At 37.2% G+C, this 22,147-nt stretch overlaps 3 protein-coding genes across 4 annotated transcripts; all 3 read right to left on the bottom strand.

The window, feature by feature from the left end:
• Positions 1-426: 426 nt before the first annotated feature.
• On the bottom strand, positions 427-1,261 carry LOC121998559. The gene has a single exon (XM_042553532.1). It carries the CDS (start codon positions 1,126-1,128, stop codon positions 577-579), a length of 552 nt encoding a protein of 183 aa, XP_042409466.1. The 5' UTR covers positions 1,129-1,261; the 3' UTR covers positions 427-576.
• A 3,177-nt stretch (positions 1,262-4,438) lies between these two features.
• On the bottom strand, positions 4,439-9,098 carry LOC121998558. The gene is made up of 6 exons (XM_042553531.1): positions 8,696-9,098; positions 7,130-7,255; positions 5,145-6,993; positions 5,000-5,044; positions 4,820-4,905; positions 4,439-4,699 (listed from the first exon to the last, which is right to left on the bottom strand). The coding sequence occupies exons 1-3, from the start codon at positions 9,065-9,067 to the stop codon at positions 5,488-5,490; spliced, it is 2,004 nt and encodes a 667-aa protein (XP_042409465.1). The 5' UTR covers positions 9,068-9,098; the 3' UTR covers positions 4,439-4,699; positions 4,820-4,905; positions 5,000-5,044; positions 5,145-5,487.
• A 2,156-nt stretch (positions 9,099-11,254) lies between these two features.
• On the bottom strand, positions 11,255-18,152 carry LOC121998557 (probable dolichyl-diphosphooligosaccharide--protein glycosyltransferase subunit 3). 2 transcript variants are annotated; one of them, XM_042553529.1, is made up of 3 exons: positions 17,060-18,152; positions 16,945-16,979; positions 11,255-11,439 (listed from the first exon to the last, which is right to left on the bottom strand). In XM_042553529.1, exon 1 carries the CDS (start codon positions 18,094-18,096, stop codon positions 17,068-17,070), a length of 1,029 nt encoding a protein of 342 aa, XP_042409463.1. In that variant the 5' UTR covers positions 18,097-18,152; the 3' UTR covers positions 11,255-11,439; positions 16,945-16,979; positions 17,060-17,067. The 2 variants fall into 2 exon arrangements, with proteins under 2 accessions (XP_042409463.1, XP_042409464.1); XM_042553530.1 differs by lacking the exon at positions 16,945-16,979.
• Positions 18,153-22,147: the final 3,995 nt, after the last annotated feature.

The following is a 22,147-nucleotide window of genomic DNA, read 5'->3' as shown; positions in this document are numbered from 1 at the left end:
AATTCTAAAAAAAAAAAATCTATGTGCGAGTGTATGGTCGACCAATTGTTGTTTTCCGGATTTATCTTGTGTTGGTGGAATTATTTTGATGATCGGCGAAATTTTCTTTGATCACCTCCTAAATTCATTGATTAGTTAACGTCTAGATTAAAAAAATAAAAAAAAAATCAAGAGATAAGATCAGTGGGGTAAAGGTCGACGTCACTTTCTGCAAAAAGGCGTAGGGACGACCTGTGTCTCTTATTTCCCCATCAATTTGCGACCCAAATCCCCATCAGAAATGGGGTCCTCTTCTCTGGTCCAACCAACCTCAATTATTGCACCACCCCCCGACTTTATTCCCCCACACTCACAGGCACTAGTACTGGTAGAGGTAGTGTGCCACTTTGCCTACCCTTTTTGTGATTTCTTTAATGTTGCAATTTGTTGTCTACTAATTTCTTCAATTTTTGTTGAAAAGACTCTTCTACAGCATTTGATTGAGCTCATTGGCAAGCACACGGCGAATCGGCGATCAAACCAAATCACAGCTATTACACAGACACAAAGCGCATCCGACAAGTGAGCCTCTCCGGTTCAACCGAAGAAGCCGGTCTGGCTCCAGACCGCGTCGCGAACCCGGCTCATGTCGCGGCCTTTGAGCGTCCGCCCGGCGCCTTCCAAGACCGAGGACGTCGCGGCGCTCCGCCCGTGCTCCCGCGCCAGGTACTCGTGCGGGGGGAGCCACTCCGTCTCCGACGAGTCCTCCTCCACCTCCGGATCCGGAGGCGGACCGCCTGATCCGGCCCGGAGATGCCGCGGCCAGGCAGGAACGTCGACCGGCGCAGATGCCGCCGCCGGGATCCGCTTCTCCCGCCGCGGCGGGGCGGCCGTCCCGCGGTAGGCTTCCTCGAAGGCGAGGGAAAGCCCGCCGACGTGCCGATCGGCCCACCGACCATCGCCGCCGCGGTCCGTCCGCGGCCAGCGATGGTAGTCGTCGTCGATTTCCGCCGATGAGTGATCGTCGGAGAAGGCGGGCCAGACGTCGTCCTCGGAGAGGTCTGGAAGATCGGCGCCGCCGCCGCCGTCGCCGAATTCCGCCGGCGACGCAAGGAGCCGCTCCGCACTGTAGCATCGCCTCTTGTCCATGGCCGCCGAGCCTCCGAAGCGCAAGCACGGAGCGTTATGGATCGTCGGACGGCCGAGGGCGGCGAAAGCACAAGGTCGCGGGAGGCGGTGCCGCTGAATTTATACCGCCGAGACCTTCTGCTTCATTTGGATCTCGTTTCGTTTCATTTCATCTCCCTAAGTATCGCGACGCTGACGCCGGGCCCCATCCCATGGTATCCTCCCAAAGTGGAGGGGTCCGCTCCCACGTGGGTGCGGATTGGGTAGAATTTGCTATTGGTCCGCCCGTGCATCGTCCCCATTTCAGGTAACCGATTTCTCATACCCATGTTTCTTTCTACCAAAATTAACCTCCTACTTTCTGTTCCAAAAATCATTAAATACAAAAACACTACCAAATCTCTGAAATTTATTTTAGATTTCCTTTAGATTTACCTACTTTAAACAGTTCGAATTTTGTCCGAATTCGACCAGTTATTTCAGAAAAGCTTAAACTCTGCATGCATTTAATTTTAAATTTATTTGAATTCCATCACACAATTAATTACTTACTACTTGTATCAAAAAATTATTTATCTAATTTTGAGTTTAAGTAGAAGTAGACAAAAATGAATCATTAACAAAGATGAAAATATATTTGTCAACTCTACAGGGCCTAGCCACAATTTATCAGTTAAATCATACAACATGGGTCCTACAATAATTGGCTGCCTCTAAATTGTGAATTTAATAATCGAATTCCATTTTTTTTTTCAAAAAACGAATAAATATGAAAAATACGCAATTGGGTTAATTATCCCTTCCTGCATGGCGACATGGCAAGCTTGTGACCAATGGCGACAAGAATCTACATGACCCAGTGCTTTGAGGTGGGGCAATGGAGTCATGTCTCTCATTTGTCAATTGAGATCAAGAACATGACAGCGTTCAACTTGTTCATTGTGAAGTATTTAAGAGGTTCATTTTTGGGACCATGATGGGCTTGTGATGTGGTCTCTTAAAGGTTTGGCTTGAGGAATGAAAATGAGTTGTATTTCAATTCGATCAATTAAATGAAATTTATATTTACTGATAAAAAAAACTACTCAACCAGCCCCTTTCACTTCAGTTGAATTGCACTACTTCAACTCCTCTTAATAGTTCAATTTAATTTAATGTAATTCTCCAACCTTTTCAAGCAAACTTCGAGCACTTAAGGCAAATCATACTTATCGATCCAATTCAATCAGCTAAATCCCTTTGAAGTACTAGAGTGAAAAAAAAAATTATCTTTTTCACATTTTTTTTTTGTGAAATAACCAAGTCGAGATGCTGGTTACTTGTGACCAACAATGATGTGTTGTCTCATTATACAAGACAATTCCTAATGTACAATTCTCACCATATATAAGTGAGAATAGAGGACATAAGTTTGGCACATACGTATGTTTGTCTCTAACAAGTAGAACAGTCCCTTTTGAGTGAGTGCGACTTCTCATATATTTCTTGTATTCTTGCATGGACCATGCATAACCCTAATGGTTTAATTAAATCATAATTACATGTAATGATCATGAAATAGAACAACATTCAAAGTATTCAACAGCCTAGACAGAGTCATGTGGACCCTAATAACTGTCTTTTTTTATCTTTATTATTTTACTCTTCTTTGGTGTCCTTAGTTCCATTGGTTAAACTGATATTATTAACTTTTGGAGAATGAAATAAAAAAGGCATTAATAATTTGTTTTATATTGTTGCTGGTTAGCATCTATATAATTGAGCAATACGATTGGTTTGGCTGAAGTATGTTAAAAATAAATGTAATTATTTTCCTGTCACGCTCATAAAAGGTATAGAATTAAATAAATGCAATTATAATAAGATAAACTGATTATATGCCGAATCTCATGTCACTTTCCTGTTCCTTTATCTTTACTAATTTTAAAAAAGTATTTTGAAGAACTATTTATGTGATAATTGAGTTGAATTTATTTTTACATTATTTGCTAATACAATTGATTGAGCTTACTCTTCCAATTATCATGACTCAGTGACATTATTTTCACTAATTATCTCTAATTCAAAATGAAAATTTATCAAATCACACAACTAAAATTTCCAAATATCCATCATAGACCCTATATTTTAGTTAGTAAATCAAGTACTAATTTTCTAAAATATTCCTCTACCCCTTTACATTACATAACCAAACTGACCGACCGGTGATCGACCAACTAGTCGAGCGGCTACTTGACGGACAAGCTAATCATGAAATCGCAACCAGGCGCTCACTCGATTAGGTGACCGACTGTTAGACTAGACGGTCATGATTTTGCCGCCACCTGATCAAGTGGCCATTTGGCGGTCGAGCTGGCCATGAAATCAAGACATCATGACCAAGCAACCATGAATTGTAACAGCCTAGTCGAGTAGGCGCCAGTTGATTTGGTTCAAGAAAGGCAACATGAAAGACATAAGGGTATTTCGAAAAATAAATGTACTACTAGGGCTGTAAATGAACCAAGCGTTCGTGAACAAGCTTGGTGTTCAGCTTGGTAAGAGCTTGTTTATGTTCGTTCAATATACATAAGATTAATTAAACAAACAAGCTTGAACAGCTCGTTAAGCTAAACAAACAAGTTTGAACACATATGTGTTCAGCTCGTTAACGTTCGTGAACAACGTTCATGAACAATGTTCGTGAACAACGTTCATGAACAATGTTCACGAACCATATTTATTAATAAAACTCTTTCAATATGCTAAATAAATAATAAAATAAAATAAATAAATTTAAATTATTAATCTTAATAACTAATCAAACAATTAAAAGTTTCAAACAATCAAACAAACTTGAATTGAGAGCTTGATAACATCTAAACGAACCAAGCTCAAACCAAGCTCAAGCCAAGCTCGAACCAAGCCCAAGCCAATCTCAAGCCAAGCTTGAATTGAGAGCTTGATAACATCTAAACGAACCAAGCTCAAGTCAAGCTTCAAACAAGCTCAAGCTCATACGGCTCGATTATCTTATCAAACAAGCTTGAACACCCCAAAGCTCAGCTCGGCTCGACTCGTTTACAGCCCTATGTACTACCACAAATGGCAGCAGTGATTGAGAATGTTTAGCCCTACAACACACGTGTGTAGGCAAAGGCATGAGAGACCACTGTGCAGGTTAAAGATCCAAGTCATTGAGTTGGGATCCATCAACTTCGAAAGGCACATTTACAATTAGCCATTCTTGAAGTGGTCCTCATGGCTCCAACCTAATGTACTTATGGCACAGCATGTGGAGGAAAGCTGATGGGTCATCTATTCCCTAATTAACATGAGATTAACTATTGTGTTTAGGGATCCTAATGTCATCAGCAGCACATATATATGTTTAGTTATTAAGTACAGTGATGAATAGTGGGGACAGGGAAGACATGCAATGTAATTGCAGTTCTCGACAGCACTCAACTGATGCAATAATTGCAACCATGCAAACCAAAATTGTTTTACCTTGTTTTGCAGGAAGGAGACCAATCATGAAATTTTTTTGTTGGTTAGTAATAATCTTGGACATTCATGAAGCATTGCAGTGGTTCAGTTTTGATGTACCTAGCTGCAAACCAGGAAACTTTATATGCACAGTTTGTCCTTGTCATGGATTACGGCCTAAAGATCAATATTCTAAAATGAAAGATGCAACAGTTTATCACAGAAAGAACTATTTGCCACTGACCTCTGTGATGGGATCCGAGCTACTAACCCAAAAAGGCTCAAGTAGATCCATGAACCAGAGATACCGAAGGGTCGTCTCCCTCTTACCTTCAAGTAGGAAAAAAAAATTTAAATGGAAAAGCAATGGGTATAATCCTTTTAACTTTCAGAAATAAATTGGATGAGAATCAAGGGAGATGACCTGCTATTTTTCTGAGGACAACACAGTAGTCCCTTCTTTATAAACCTGTACAGAGAAAAAAAAGTTCTGACAAATTCTACATGTTGCCAAGTCAAAAGCTGATACATGTACTCCAGACTATAAATTCCAAGAAAACATTACATACAAATGCACAAAGAGTTCTTCGCTCTATGCTTTGGATTCTTACAAATGCCTGAAGGAGGAATCAAGATATATATTTTTCAGTACCATCAGCGTAAGCATTAAACCATCTGTGTTCCAACAACAGTGTTTGGACAACGATGCAGAAAATGAACCAACTCAACAATAGTTCCCTCAAACCATCAGCAAGCCAGCTGACATCTGCCTGGTGTGCCAGTAGTCATACAATTACTATACACACGATCATGGTTGGAACTGGTCAACACTGCTACCTTTAAGCCAAAAATCAGCTAGCTTTCGTTCTATAGCATACTAATTGGGTAAAGAAATATCAAGTATTCGTACTACTAACATTTGTTTTTACTAGCATGGCACAGCTGCTGAGCCATCTGGTTCTCCATTCTCGCCTCCAGAAGCTTAGTCTTCAAATTTTTTGCCTTTGTACCCCTCCGCCATTCAACACATCCTTTTATTCCTCTGCTGACATGAGGATTTATAACAACAGACGCCCCTAAATTAAGTGTGGTTGAACCCACTTCGTCTGAATTCACTCCTGGAGATACAGTGACATTGACATTCCTACCATTAACCTTACCATTTGGCAATTCTACCAAAACATTCTTCTTATTACGAGAGGACCTCCAAAACTTGCCTATATAAGGTGCTTTTTTCTTAGATTGTCTAGGTGCGATTGAACATATTTCACAAGTTTCGCTATCTACATTACAATTTTGTCTCTGCACATGCCAATCAGTTATGCTGACCGATGCATGGTTTTTTTCATCGAAGCTGTTGACAGATGGATCATTTCTTTCCAGATAGTTGCATGAACCACAGCCCTCTATGTGGCTCATGTTCACCACACCATTGTCATATTGTATATCCTCATATTTGTCAACTAACCCATTTGCATATGCATTGATGGGATTTTCCAGAAAGATATCAGTCTCAGGGCTCACTGCCTGGATATTTGAGGGATGACTTTCACAGGCATATTCATGGTATCGATCAATCTCCTTTTGATTAGCTTCTTCTCTTGGTTGGAGTTCATTGAAGATGGAGAAAATGCCCCCTGAAGCAGGAGGCTGGTAATAAAACTGAATGTCCTCAAGTTTCACAGAATTGACAGATTCTCTAAGCATAACAGCTTCTTTCAGTACTGAGACTCTCATATTAGTTGTGGAATGTGTTATAATAAAAACATCTAAATCTTCTTGAAGCCTCATCAAGTCTGCATATTTCTCCTTAAGCATCAAGTTTGCATCCACCAGCTTCATCTGAACTCTTTCTTCACGCCAAAGCTCTGCAAGATGTAACATTTTTCTGTCAGCATCTAATTCCTCTTGGACCTTCACTGATTTTCTTTTCAAAGTTAGTACTTCAGCTTTGTCGTCTCCAATTTCCTTTGCAAACTCATTGCATGCATGCTCAACAAACTCACGTGCCTTCCTCTCCTTCTCATAGTCTTGCATATACTGCTTTGCTGATAGTTTGACCTGAGCAAGCTCATTTACCAGCTTGGAATGCACCGCCTCAGCCCTCTTTCGGCTTTTCCTCTCTCTGTTTAGATCATTCTTCATGGTGTTCAAAATATTTTGAACTTTCTCATGCTCTCCTCTCTGCCATAAAGCTTTTTCCTCCAAAAGCTTTCTAAGGAAATGAATGAGCTTCTTGTTCGCAGGCTCTCTCCCATTTCTAAGTTCATTAATGAGAGAATGTGCTTGCACTAACTTTGCCTGGAGAACAGGAATAACAGAAGCATTGTAAAGCTGATATTTGTGAAGCTTGGTGTGATTAATAGGATAACACATCTCATCCAAAGACTTTAAGCACCGAGACTCCCATTTTGTTGCCTGTGTCATCACAAAGAAGGGATTCGCAGCAGAAGCTTTAAGCTTCTTATAGATAAAATCAAACAAAAGATGCCATATGAAACCGAACTGCATTGGCTTATATCAACTAGCCTATTGACCACAAACGTAGGATTACCTTTTGTGTACTAGCATTCAAGCTGCAAGGGGAAATAAGACTACCAAGTTCATTACCCTTGCTATTGTGGAGGATTCTTCCATCTTGATCGCAAACATTTGGACATTGGAGGTGCGTTGCGTTTGGCTGCAAATTTGAAAAATTACTTGTATAATCTAATTTAGGATAATTTTTAATGTTATAACTTGAAATTAGAATTTCTAATTAAATTCAAATCTTGGAGCATAAATGCCTAAAAATATTACTATTTTTAGTTAATTTTGAAATTTATATCAATTATAGAATATAGATTTAATACAATTTAATACTTACCTAATGGAAAACCTAACATTTCTATTTAAAACATTATTGTAAATAAGACTCATTCTTTTCCCTCTCCCAAAACCCATGTTCATCTTTGTGGGTTGAGGAAGAGTAGTGAATTTCAAACTTGAGGTAGACTCCTCCTCATCGTCCCTAACAGCGCATATTTTTTTGGAACTTTATATTTTGACCTTGCAAACCTTTTCTGATACTTGATAGTATAATTTTAGATTTGAAGTTTATGTTGGAATTAGTAGATAGTATACTAGATCCAACAATTTGTTGATTTATTATACTTGTTTATGCAGCGTATTAATTCAAGAAATTGGATTAACAACTTTAATGGAGTTATTGTTGTTGCTCAAATAATAAAGATATGCTTATGTTGATTCATTATTATTGCACTTTCTCCTATTTGATGATTTCTAAGTTAAATTTGTATCTATATGTGCACTGCCATATTATTGAGACAGCCTATTTTTCTCATGCATTGTTTTTCTATATTTTATGATTCGATCTCATAATTTTTATGTCATATGCTCGATCTTACCTTATTCTGGGGGAACACCTACTTAACAATTTTGCAATGAGGGATTGAGTTGAGTGAGATTTCTATAGCAATAGATGATTGTGGCCAGCAGTTCATTTGATGCACAAGAAAAATGTATGTACTTTTAACAATTACAGTAATACTACAAGCAAGAAGTATGAAGGCAGCATAAATGCAAACATGGTTTCCAGCATGACAACAAGCAACAGCCAAGGAACAATTGATTCACTAATTATGCGCAAGTAAAATTTCCATCTAGGACCACAAAAAAGGACCACAACAAACCACCTGATCTGAAATAATACTGAAGTGAAATGTTACTCATAAGATTACATGGATATAGCATTTTGAAAATAATGCCTTAATGCTTTTCTATCACGGTCTTGATTAATTCTCTGAACAACTGTGAGTGGTTTATTCCAATTCTTTTAGTGATCTAACTTAATTCTTTTTCTTCCTGAAAGTGCACATCTGTACACTTCCAAATTTCTCAACATAGAAGAGGAGAAAGAGGATTTTTTTAGAGTAAAAATGCAATCCATGCGCAAAGGGTCAAGAAGAAGATCAGATCCTCACTTAAAAATAAATTTAATTCCATAACTTTGAGGTGCTATTCTTCGCAAATCAGTGTCTGGGCAAAGGGAGTTGCATAAGATTCACGAGTAAAGGGACAAATTTTAGGTTGTCAAAGAAAGCACGCAACAATATCTTACCTCCAACCCTAGCCGAGCGACTCTACCTTGTCTCTCGCTCCCTATAAATCCCACCGCCGGTAAATGCCACAGCGCCGTCGCCAGTTTCCTCGCCGAGAAGGCCGCCAGAGGATCTCCGGAAGAAGACCACCCCACTCCTCGCGTCGACGTCTTCTCCTTCCGGACGGCTCCATGGAGCTTCCGAGTCACAAGGGCAGTGACAGGGCCACTCTGTCTACTGCCCGAAAAAGACTGGTTCCTGATAGGACGGCGGAGGCGGCAACCCCGTTTTAGATGCAAATTGGAGGCGGGAGGGAGACGGGAGTTCCGGTGGCAGCCGATCGCCGGATATGCCTTTTCCGTTAATTCCTCCCGCTCAGCGGATCGGGCCATTGAGCTTACTCATAACTTCTAAAAAAACAGACACATTAAGTTTTGTACACGGAGATTTTTTTTTTTAATTTACCTCGAAATTTTCAAAATGTCCCTACAATTTTAAAGTTAACAAATTACACCTTGAAATTGTCAAACATTTCCATTTCACTTCCTAATAAATATTTTTTTCTGTTATTTTTATATAATGAAAAGTACAAACACCCACCAAACCCCTCCTATCATTTTTTATTAAATAATTTAACAATATAATGATTAAAAGTAAAACAAGGAGTGTTAAAGAAAATTACAATGGTGCTTTTATAAAAAAAAAAAAAAAGTGACTTCGCTGGTCTTAAGTGTTCCTCGTCACGATGAAAGAAGATAAATTAGGATATCAAATGACCTTCGGAATGGGAGGAATTTTATTGTATGTTTTTAATATCATCACTTGGACTATAGTAATTGTACCGGTAAAATAATGACATTTTACTTAATCCCGTGAGGAAATTTTAGTATTACCCATGGTGCGTACTTAATTTTCATAATTCTAAAATTAGATATCATATTTTTATTTTTTTGATTTTCAAATTTGTATTCTTCCCATTTAAAAATTCACTATTTTTTATTTACGCTATCAAATTTAAATAAGAGAACATAGATATATTACGTAAACTTGTAAGAGAACACTAGATTTTGGTTTAAAATAATTTAAAATTTTTAAAATTCATCGGATAATTTTAAATTTTGAAATCCTCTTTAATATATTTGTGCTCTCGTATCTTAATTTGATAATGTAAATTAAAAATAATAAAATTTTAAACTTTAAAGACTTTATAAAATCTGTCATAAACTTATTATAAAATCTAAAACAATAATACTCATTACCTAACATCATCAATAAGTTCCTATTTAAAAAATATCACACTTCTAAATTTTCACATCAATCAACTTTATTTAGGAATGACAATAAATCAAATTCATGTCACATTTCATATCCTCTGTTCTCATAGCCATTGGATATAAAATATTCATTCTCATATTTATACCATTGAAAGATTAAATATCTTCTATACTAATAAATTTTTTTCCATCTAACTATCATCATTCAACAAAAATATATTAGAATTAATATTATGTGTGTATATATACATAATTAAAAAATAAATTAAATATCTATATAACATACTCTAACATCAAGAATTATATATATATATAATCTAATCATATATTCAAATATTATTGATAGTCCTTCTATATTTTACTCCATTTAGGTCGAATCTTTTATCAGATTCAAAAGAAATTATCTCTAGCTTTAAACCTAAAATTTTTTAAATTACTTTAAATCAAAATTAATATAGTCATGCAAACTTTAACGCATGTTCTACTATCTAAATTCAATAGTGTATATAGAGAATAGTGGTTTTTTTTTAACATGTTCAGAAAACTTTAAATGTGAAAAGCAAAACAAGAGGTATAACGGGAATGTAACATGTATTTTTTGAAATTATAAAATTGAACACGTGAAACGAATAACATTCCTAACCCGATTTAGTAAAATAAACAAAACAGAAGAAGGAATATATGAGAGCTTAGCATGTATTCAAGTGTGCATGTGACTTTTACTTGGATCTTTCCCAACAACAATTATATATATACATATCTATACAATTAAAATTCATATTCAAGAATGAAAGTCAATACTTGCATATGTAATATATATATACACATGATTGTATGCATTCATGGGAATGGTGATAGACTTTGACCATGCACAGGGCAGTTGGCATGAGATCGATGTAATGGAGTTGTTAAAGTTTTACATGCGGTCAACGATGATTGGCATGACTGAGAAGGAACTTTGGATCTCAGAGTTTGTTTATACATTGCTGCAGCTTGAGGAAAGGGAAGGGAAGGTGTTGACTTTGAGGCAGCAAGGAGATGAGTGTTGGGAGGGTTGAAAGACTGAATTCATAAGAGATAAGGTGTTGACTTTTGCCTTCGCACAGTTGAGAAGCTAACTGGAATTTTTCATATAGACGATGTGGGCTTTAAAATATCAGGATCTATTCATGCTTAACCTGAGATTTTAACTGAAACTAGTGATGGATCTGAACAGAAAGATAGTCGATACGCCAATTGGGGAATTTGAAAGGGAGGGGCCAATAATTCAGAGTTTCTGGTGCATATAAACTTCGACCCATAAGCTAAGTTAAAAGTTTCACATGATAAACTTGCTCAGTAATCAACAAAAATACAAGCTCAGTATTTGACAAAACAAGTTTGATAGAATTGAAAAGAAAGTTTAAATTCCATTTCAATAATAAAACTAAAACTCTCAACAAATCTAGGATTTTCTCATCAAGTCGATAACAACTGAGGCAGCCAAAATCCTGCAGAACACAAGATGTAAAGTTTCAAAGAAATGGTACTTAGGAAAAATAAATAGTTAATAAATGTTCAAGCTGAGACATTTAACGGTTCCAGAATTTTGTAAACGGCTGAGAGATTGTTGTGAAATAAGCCAAATGACTCGTTTGCAATTCATATATTTGCTCATTTCAATATGTATTTGCTTCAAAAGTAAGGTATTTGTTTGTTGGTAGAACAGAATGAGAATATAACAATAATAAATCATGCCAATGTCAACTATAGGAATATTGTCTGCTCATGTTCTCTGAAATGAAAGGTTTCTAGTTTAATTAATATCAACTTTCTAAGATTATTTTTATCAATCATCTTTGATTTCGCTTCATTGAACATATTCATGTCTACAACTATGTTTACCATCTATCATACACCAAGACTATATCAAAATATAGAAACACAATGGGCAAAAACAAAACGAACAGAAGAACATGTAAATAGGAAAATATTTACAGTAACACAGAACCTGAAAGAAGAATCATCATGAATCGGCTAAATCAAGAATGATTTGCACAATCTTGCTTGATGTGCACAATTTAGGTTGAATTCAATATACAACATTTCCATTTCCTTTAACATAAACCTTCATTTCTTTTATAGTGTTTTTATATCTCATACCAATTGAGTGCAGCATGTTTTTATCTCTGTTATCCATTCATATTGCCTATCTAGATCTTTTTTGTTCTCTCAAGGAATAAAAGACTGCCATCTGGTTTCATTCTCAATGTGATTCATTCAATCCTATTTTTCTATTGGATAGCATGTTCCTTAAACGTTGTTATTTGTTCCTAGAGCAGAGAAAACAATAACCTAAACTACATTTATTCCTCGAAAAAAAAATCCACCGACAATGTCAATCTATACAAGTATGTTCACTTAGTTGATACAGATAACAGTGAACTCTTGTTACCAAATCAGTGTCTACCAAAGCCACACACATGGGAAAAGATGATATAATATGTTCTCATGATAACCTATTGCATCCAGATGAAAATTTAGAAAATAGTCAAGCTGACAATATGAATCTTGGCACTGAAGTCTCAAATGTGATTGTTTTAATTTAGAGCAACATTAAATTGTATAAGCTACCAGTACGTTTTGCCAAAAAGGAAAATATTATTACCTATTAAAAGAGTAGTACTTTGCCAAGATAATAGTTATATAACCATGATTCCACATTTACCAATTTGGCATAATTTCTTACTATTTCATCTCTGAATAGGTATATCATAGTAAAAAATATTACAGCCAAGAAAAATGAATATCAGAAAGGACAATTGATGTAATAGGCAATTTCTTGCCAGGAAGTTGCATCTATAAATCAATCTCTTCCATTTTACAATTGTCAAATTTTATTACTTTAGTAACTTATTTTCACATAGAACATAAATCAACAGGAATTAAGGCTTCTATGAGAATTCAATCAGATTCGATGTCCCTTATCTTCTTTCATGTTGCATTGTAGCCATTCTTTAAACCAAAGATTGCAGACAAGAAAACATTTTGACTTATGATTTGAACATCTAAAGCTCAAAAGCTTAAATCTAATCCAGAAACACAAATAGCGCCACATTGTTTTACAAAACACATTGGCTACATATGTAGGTAAGTTCATTAATATCCAAATTTATTAGTTTACACCATTTATATGAATGATTGGTCTCATGTGGGGAGAAAGATACAGTAAACAACACAAAATAATCGGATGATCTGGTTCTACATACACCATACATCGTTGCCTTGCATATTCATATGGTTCATGTAGTCAAATTCTATGTGATATATAATATATGCATTTCCTTGTGATCTCACCAAAATTTGTTCAAATATTCAGTTAGCAATCTATATCATATAGGTTTACTAGATTCAATCAATCATACTCTGTTAAGCAATAAATTACAGTAAAGTTAATTAGTTAACCACTTATCATGTTAGGAAAGAGTTTAATTTATAATTATATTTATATAATGGACCACTGCACTTGTCTATTTGGGAGGAACAAACACTGACCCTTCTAAGTTCAACACGCCTCCTCACAGTCATAATGTATGTACAATGTTTTTTAAAAAAGGATTTAATCCAGACCTAAATAGCAAAGTTGATTGTTAACCACATTGCTCAAAAGCTCAAATTTTTAATTTATATTTATATAATGGATCACCGTGCTAGTGTCTAGCCTCAACAGATTGCACTTGAACCAAATTCACTATTTGGAATCTCTTAGCTTCAACAGATTTGCAAACGAACTAAATTCACCATCTAGTTTAAATTGAATTCTATCCGGTATAAAGCATCAAAGTGATCAAGAATGAGATTGCTTATCTTAAAAAATGCTAACAATGTAATGAAATGGTTAATGATGGCTCCAAACAACAAGAAGATGTTGGAGCATGTGGGGATTGGGATGCTTTGTGAAATTCAATGGTAGTTGTTATAGTGATGGCATTATATTAATTCTCTTTCTTATACTTATCTAATAACCTTAAATGTCATTCATTGAAGTTTTTTACGCCTCTCATGTTTTATCAATTGATAAATTTTTTATACATTGATAAACGCTAATCTCCAATGAATAAATATGCTTCTGCAAATAACAATGTTTCCAAGTCATTAGGCCAACTTGGTGCGGGACGATGGTCAATTCGCTATGTGTACTCAACTAGTTACATGTACAACACAAAATTACATGACATAGAATACATGGAAGTTGCATAAATTTAACACTTGAGATCATCTATAGCAGTAATAATTTAAAGAAAATTGAACCACAGAATCAAAGTTTCTAATATTATAGAGTTCACCAAAAAATATAGCGCAAAAATCAAAAGTGCACCCCTAATTAAGAGAAATATTAGATGAGCACCCCTTTTTCCAAAAAAAAAATCAAATAGGCGCCCCTCCCATAGTTTTATCCTGGAATTACCCTTTGACCCAGCGTTGTTGTAGAAGCTACCGGGTAGTTGCTACAAAGTGTAGAAGCTACCCGGTAGCTGCTGCAACGTGTAGAAGCTACCCGGTAGCAGCTACAACGTGTTTAGTGTAAGTTTAGGATTTAGGATTTATATTGTGTAGAAGCTACTCGATAGTTGCTACAACGTATTTAATGTGAGTTTAGGATTTACAATTTAGGATTTAGGATATTTGAGCACTATTATATCAAAATACTATTTACTAATTTGGTCAAAATTATTTAAACCATCAAACTAACTTTCAAACAGTTGTAAAAGCTATTTTTAAATAATAGTTTTCAAATATCCTAACCCTAAATCTTAAATTCTAAACTCACTAAACACACGTTGTAGTAGCTTTTACATGTTATAGCAGTTGCTAGATAGCTTCTACATGGTATAAATTCTAAATTCTAAACTTTGTTGGACCCCGTGGTTGTTTTGATGTGATCAACCAAGTTGGTTAGGTCATGCTTTGTGTTTGATCCTGTGTCTGAGTGTGCAGGAGCTTAGGAGCGCAGGAAGTCGAGCGGAAGACGCAGCTAACGAGAAGGACAGCACGGGAAGGGAGCCGACGGGCTCGGTGCGTCTGAAGGACGAGAGAGCTGCGGAAGAGTACACCGGTGGGCGAGAAGAACGTGTGCGGCGTTAAAGGGACGTAAGCCAGGGAGGAAGGCTGCTCGAGGAGAAGGCCGGAAATTGGGTTCGGGTGAGCCCTATTTCGGTTGGCCGGAATCACCCAAAAGAACGGAGCTTCGGAAGTTGAAGCAAAGAAGTAACTGAGCTAGAAAATCTGCTCAAGACGCCTTCATCATGGCTTGAAGGCGCCTTCACCTTGAAGGCGCCTTCAAGGCTTGATGAAGGCGCCTTCAACTGGTCAAAAGTGATCGTTTGTGCGCGGATAGAGTTTTATCCGCTGACTCAGTTGGAGGCGTCTTGAACCTATGTTGGAGGCGCCTTGGACCTCCGAGATGGACTTTCCAGGGGCTATAAAAAGGCCCCTGAAGCTAGGAATTAAAAATGAATCAAGCATTCAACTCTGTAATCAATTCCTAGCAGCTTGTGAGCTTTCTCAGTGTGTAAAAAGGCTTCTCCGCCTACAGTAAAGGAGACTTTCTTAGTGCGCGCTTTTCATAGCCCTGGATTAACAACCTTCTTAGTTGTAACCAGGTTAACTCCCGAGTCTCTAGTTTATTTCTGTTTCCTTTGTTTTATTCTTATTATAGTTGCTTTTATTTTGAGTTGAAAATTCCGAGGAGGGTATACTTTATTTTTTCAGGCAATTCACCCCCCTTTTGCCGGCCTCCGCTACACCAACAAACTCATCCTAAATATGTTGTAACAACTACTCGTAGCTTCTACACGTTGTAGCAACTATTGAGTAGCTTCTACACGGTATAAATCATAAATCCTAAACTCGCCCTAGATACGTTGTACTATCTTCTACACATTGTAGAAGCTACCCGGTAGCTTCTACAACAACGATGGGTCAAGGGGTAATTTCGGGATAAAATTATGGGAGGGGCGCCTATTTATTTTTTTTAAAAAAAAAGGGACAACCTTTTGATGATTTGTAAAATATGGGGCGCCCTTTTGATTTTTGCCTAAAATAATATCATAACTCAGTAGTATTAATTTCACCGCAACTATTATCCAATAAAGTAACTTAAAACTATCTAAAGGCCGCAATCATCATCTTGGTCAACCAAAAGATTAGTCTCATAAGGTCCAGGTTTCAATTATCTCTTCTCTCTTACAGTGAAACAGTGAATCACAGAGGAAACCTAAAGGCATACATGATTGTCAAAAACATGTATATAGAAGATCAAACTGACAGATATAGGAAAACAACACTTAGAGAGTGAAGCTCCGCGCCTGGGAAGTCCATTTGTATTCGTAGCATATAAGTGATCTTATTGATGACTTATATAGGCTTTTCAAAATCCTGTTTAATTGCTTAGTCATGCTACCATCATAAGAGTACTCTCATCCCAAAAGTGGCTATATAAAAAGTAAAATTTGATTATTAATCAATTCTCCTCACCAAATAACACTTGTGTCAAATATAAGAACACAAAAACAAAAGATTATGATTTTATTACATATCCTGTGCTCATCTTCCTGTCCTTATCAAAAAGTAAATAGGCTATGAACCCCTTTAGGAGGCAATTTTAATCTACTTTATGGTATCACATTATCACTTCAGTTCTCAGAAACCAGAGCAACAAGGCCTCTCTTAAATTTCCTTGTGGTGTTCCCATTTACTCTACTTACATGAGACTAGACCAGCAGGTTTCTATGTTTCTCAAATAGTTACCCAGAAATGCCAGCGCAAACCTCTCTTACACTGATGTGTGATTATTTTTATTTAATTTAATCGTAGCTAACTCAAATTGCACCCTATGTTTCTTACATAGCTATCCTAAGAGGAATTTCTCTACATGGAGGAAGCACATAATCTGAGATGTGCCAAGATAATGTTAAGAAACTGAAGAGCAGATTAGAAAGAATAAATTATCATGCCTGTAAGAGTCACCAAGATGATATATTTTCTTTTCCTGCACAAGAGCAAAAAAAGAACAAAAAAAATTGATACCCATGTATAGGAAATAAAAATCGCTAAAAGAAAATCACTGACCTAATCCCTCATCCCCTCCAACTCTTCGGCCAGAAAGCATGGATGCTATACCCAGTCTTCCAATTATCTAAATATATCACCTTGCTCACAGCCCAGTAAGCCAGCAGCATCCCGACCAGCATGAATCCTCTCTGAACGGAGATGTTCTGAAATCTGACCAGCAAATGAGTTACGAAGGCCAGAACAAGACCAACGACCATGTATAGGGATCCAATGGCGAAGCCTTCCGCCCCCAGCTGCATCCCAGATCCCTGGTAGAAGAAGATGAGGCGATCGGGGTTGCTGCGGTCGGGTAGCACCATGGGCATGTTACGGATGATATTGTGCATCGTGCCCGAGACTCCAAAGAAGTAAACGAAAAGAGCGAGGGACATCCAGACCCGTCGGTCGTGAAAGAAGGTGTCGCCCTCAAGTATGCGGCGTATTAGGAATGGGGCGGAGATGAGGACGGCAGCAAGAAGGAAGAGGACCTGGCGGAGGGAGATAAGGGGTGGGCGTAGGATGGGACCACCGAGGGAGATTTTGGTCTTGGCCTCAACGAAGTCGGCCATGGAGTCGGCACCCCGGGAGATGTCGGACTGGTCCATGGAGACGGAGTCTCGAAGGGAACGAGTTGATGGAGTTACGAGGCGGGCATGGGGAAGGCTGGAGACGCCAAAGAGGCCAAAGGACTGTTGGGACTCCCCAAACTCGATGTCGCAGAAGAAAAGGCGAGAAGACGAGACGTCGTCTTCTTTGTGGTGGGCAGCGAAGGAGGCGGAGAGGAGGGAGAACTCAGAATGGAGGTGGGGGAGATGAAGCTCGGCCTTGGAGCGGAGTTGGTTGGCATCGAAGAAGATGAGGAGGGAATAGGGACGAGGCGTGTCGACGGAGGTAAGGAAGCGGGAGACGAGGCGGTCGTTGAGGCGGATCACACCGGAGGGTGACTGATCTCGGAGAGTCTGAAGCTCCGCTACCAGATCATCCCCCGAAGGAACGGCGGCGGAGGTGGCGGCGGCGAGGAGGATGAGGGTAGCGATCGGGATTAGGGAAGCCATCTCTTCACCCTGCAGGTCTGCGCTCCCGATTTACCAAGGAAATTTCAGTTTAACCCTAAATATCAATTAATAGTTTCGCTTTAGATCTACAACATATTTAAAATTTAAGCAAAACCCCTATAGAGCGTACTGAAAGTTGAATATTTTCCGATTAACGCCCCCAACTTTAAACTTTTCCGCACTTCCTCTCATTTTTCTTTAAATACTTCGGTAATTTACCAAATATGGTACGCTAAATACTAAATTTATCAAAAAGAGCACTATAATTTTTATACTTACCTAAGGACGCAATCAAATATGATTTTCTTATTCTACCCCCTCTCACCAACCTTCTCTTTTGTATCCCATTTTTCAAGGTATTTGAACCATATTTTTATTTGAAAATATTATTGAGGTTCGATTTTTCTCCCCCTCTCTCAACACATGCAGGCCTAATATATTTTCTTAACTCTCCGATTTCAAAAATATGACGCTATGTTTTAGTGGCGAGATCATCCCCCACCGAAAGCTTATGCAACTATCTTCATGTGTTTCTCAGACGGTGTCAAGTGTTTCCGATGAAATATATAGTGATCGCCTCTTTATAGTGAAGGGTTTAGGGTTTCTATCAAAACTCTCCTTTTAGAATAGTGCAAGGAAGTTTGACGAATGTTTTAGGCTTTGTTGTTCAATTATCCGTAAGGGTATCGATCCTGGACATGCTCATCTTAGAAACTCATAGGACATGACTTGGTCAAACAACACTGTTGCTAGATATATTCAAAAATAATGTGCATCTTGATTTGGAAAAGCTCAACTAGTTCGGATTTGGTTGTTAATAATTTTAATTTTTAAAATTTGTAGGTTTCAGTTGATATTGGGCACAAATTACACTGGAGCAGTGTGTTATGTCACTTTAATAGTTTTTTTCGAGCATCCACAATGAAAGGAGGGCATCATGAATATGTTATTTTACATGATCAACATATAGCGATGATCAAACAGTCTCCTCTTTAGTATTTTTTTTAAACATACAAGATATGCAATATATCCATGGTATATTAGTCAATATATTTCAAAATTGGAATTGTACTACTCAAATCTTTAGATTCTCGAGTATAACTTATAATTGTGAATTTTAAGCACAAAGTAGTAAGTAGTATAGTAAAATAAAATAGTTTGGAAAACTTAATATTTTTTTATTTTGGTTAGCAAATGACCCTGGTATTGGGATATCATACCCAATGCAGGTATGATATGATCTTATATCAGGTCCAACGTGGACCTGATATGATTCTATATCATGCTCATCATGTCTTAGAAGATAACTAATCATTTAAGTTTTTTAGATGTACCGGTTGCCTTCACTAGAAAAAAATATTTCTTTATTGCTTGGTATTGCAGACTAAGATACTATCAGGTCCATCGTGTCTTAGAAGATAACTAATCATTTAAGTTTTTCAGGTGTACCAGTTGCCTTCACTAGAAAAAATTATTTCTTTGTTACTTGGTATTGTAGACCGAGGTGCTTTGGTTTCTATCAATTCAACTAAAGCATCGGGTGCCCTCCTTCTTGTTTGCTTCTCAAATAAAAAAGAAGTTAGCATATCAAGAATTGAGGAGTTGCTTAAATTTATACCAATAGAGTTGAAGTAGATGATGATGTTCTATTATTTTACAAATTCTACATTTTGTATATATTTATTTATGTTTTATTTTTTTCTAGTACATATAAGATCTCTTTAGGTCTTATAGATATAGTAGATGATTTTAACAATTTTGTAATATTCAATTGGTTGATGCAATCCATAAATTTATGATTCCACAATTACCTAAAATTGAAGACATATTTTTATCAACTCAGACATATCACTCCAACACCAACCTCCCTTATCTAAAAGAATTTGTTGGTCTTTTTGCTGTGAATTTATTTTTGATGTTAAATTTGATAATATTTTATGAATATTTATGAATATGTAACACTTGTTATAATGAATTAGGCATGATTTTTGAAGCATGTTCTAATCCAAAAATTATATAATATTTAAGGAGCACGAATAAACAAGTAGAGGAATATTCCTTCACATATTAGTAAAGTGAGAATCATGTTCAACTGAGTCTCACCTAAAGAGATAAATATTGAAAATTGTCACCTAACTTAGGTTAATATGTAGTTTTTAACATTGATTTTTATACTTTGATAGGTTATGATTGAACTAATCCCTACCCAATATAAAAAAACATTGGTCAAATATGAAAAAATAATGGTTGAGAATCTTGAGTTTGTTGATGGCATTCCATGTCCAATGGAGAGATCACAATTGGATGACACAGAAGCAGGAAGCCAAGGCAATAAGGAATATTGTAACTATATTATTCAAGCAAACCGAATAAAGGAGCTAACATTGGAGAACATGTATCTGAATAAAAGAGTGAAAGAATTACTTGAAATAATAAAAAATAAAATGCATGCAGACTCAATCAAGTGATTCTGCAGTCAATCCTCATTCTGAACTAGTAGCGTTTGGAACCAAGAATAGGAGAGGACGTGACTAAAATTGCTATGATTACAGGGATACCCTAATTGATAATCTATTGTGGTTGTAACTTTTACCTAAGAGGAAGTGGAACAAGATACAAATATGAAAACTTGTAGAGAACATTTTACCAGAAGTAGAGGGTCAAAATTTTATAAAAGAACATGATGTCGTGGACAAGGGGAAAGGAAAAATTGATGGAGATGATATGGAAAAAGAAAGAGACAACATCACAATTATGGAAGACAATTCCAAAGAAGGTGCAGAGAAGGAAACAGCTAGTATTTCCCAACTTAATAAAATGGGAAAACAAACTATTGCGATAAGTATGTATTTGCATATAAAATAGTTTTTGTTGTTTGATGTAATTCATTAATTAAATATGTTTTACTTTTATAGTCGTAATTTAAGACTTCGAAGAAGAAAAAACAAGATGAAGATGTGACCCACTAGCCACTCGTTAAAACAATTGGAGAACTTAAAGTATAGTAATATATATAGTTTATTTAATTAAGTGATAATTTGAGATAATTATCTAGTTATTTAATTTACTTTCCTGATTTATAGTGAATTTTACAGGTTTACAATTGAATTAATTTGGGAGTGTTGGAACCCCAAGGTTATTTTGATGTGATCAACCAAGTTAGGTTATGTCCTGTGATGTTTTAACCTTGTGTCTAAGTGCGCTGGAGCTTAGGAGCACAGGAAGTCGAGCAAAAGACACAACTAGTGAGAAGGACGGCACAGGAGAGAGCCAACGGGCTCGGTGCGTCCGAGGAGCGAGGTGCTGCGGAAGAGTACGCGAGCAGACGAGAAGGAAGCGTGTGGCGTTTCCAAGGGACGAGAAGCTGGAGCGGAAGGTTGCTCGAGAAGGTCGAAATTGGGTTCGGGTGAGCCTTATTTCGGTTGGCCGAAATCACCGAAGCGAACGGAGCCGGAGTGGAAGACCCGGACGGAGGTGAGCTGAACCGGAGCAGAGGGCATGGACCCAGTCTGGGCGTCTGGACCTGGATTTTATCCAGAACACGGTCAAACACGTTCTATGCGAAAGGGATAAAGTTTTATCCCTTTCTAGGTACCTGGAACGCTTCCAGGCGCCCCGACCAAGGTTATAAATACAGCATTGGTTCAGAAACTTTTCTATCAACAAGCAATTAGCATTACAACACTTGTGTGTTCTTCTTTTAGTTTAAGCTTCTCATTTATGTACTTTCACAACTGTAAAAGGTTTCTCCGCCTGAAGGAGATACTTAATGCGATCCATTCCTTAGATTAACAACCTCCCCGGTTGTAACCAAGTCAAAATCGTGAACCTCGTCTTTTTAAGTCTCTTTCTTTAATTAATTTAGGCAAGTGTTTTTTTAAAGTCCGAGAAGGGTCTTGTTTTTATATTGTGTAGGGTTATTCAACCCCCTTCTAGCCGACCACTAATGGTCCCCAACAAGTGATATCAGAGCTCGGATGCTTCAGGAGGACTAACCGTCGATCGGAGCAAAGACGATGACCGGACCAAGCATATACCCGTCAAAGTTCGA

The sequence above is a fragment of the Zingiber officinale genome, chromosome 6A, assembly GCF_018446385.1.
Source record: "Zingiber officinale cultivar Zhangliang chromosome 6A, Zo_v1.1, whole genome shotgun sequence".
NCBI classification, from domain to species: Eukaryota; Viridiplantae; Streptophyta; class Magnoliopsida; order Zingiberales; family Zingiberaceae; genus Zingiber; species Zingiber officinale.
Note: the sequence above shows the minus strand (reverse complement) of the source record. Positions and strands in the feature narration are given on the sequence as shown.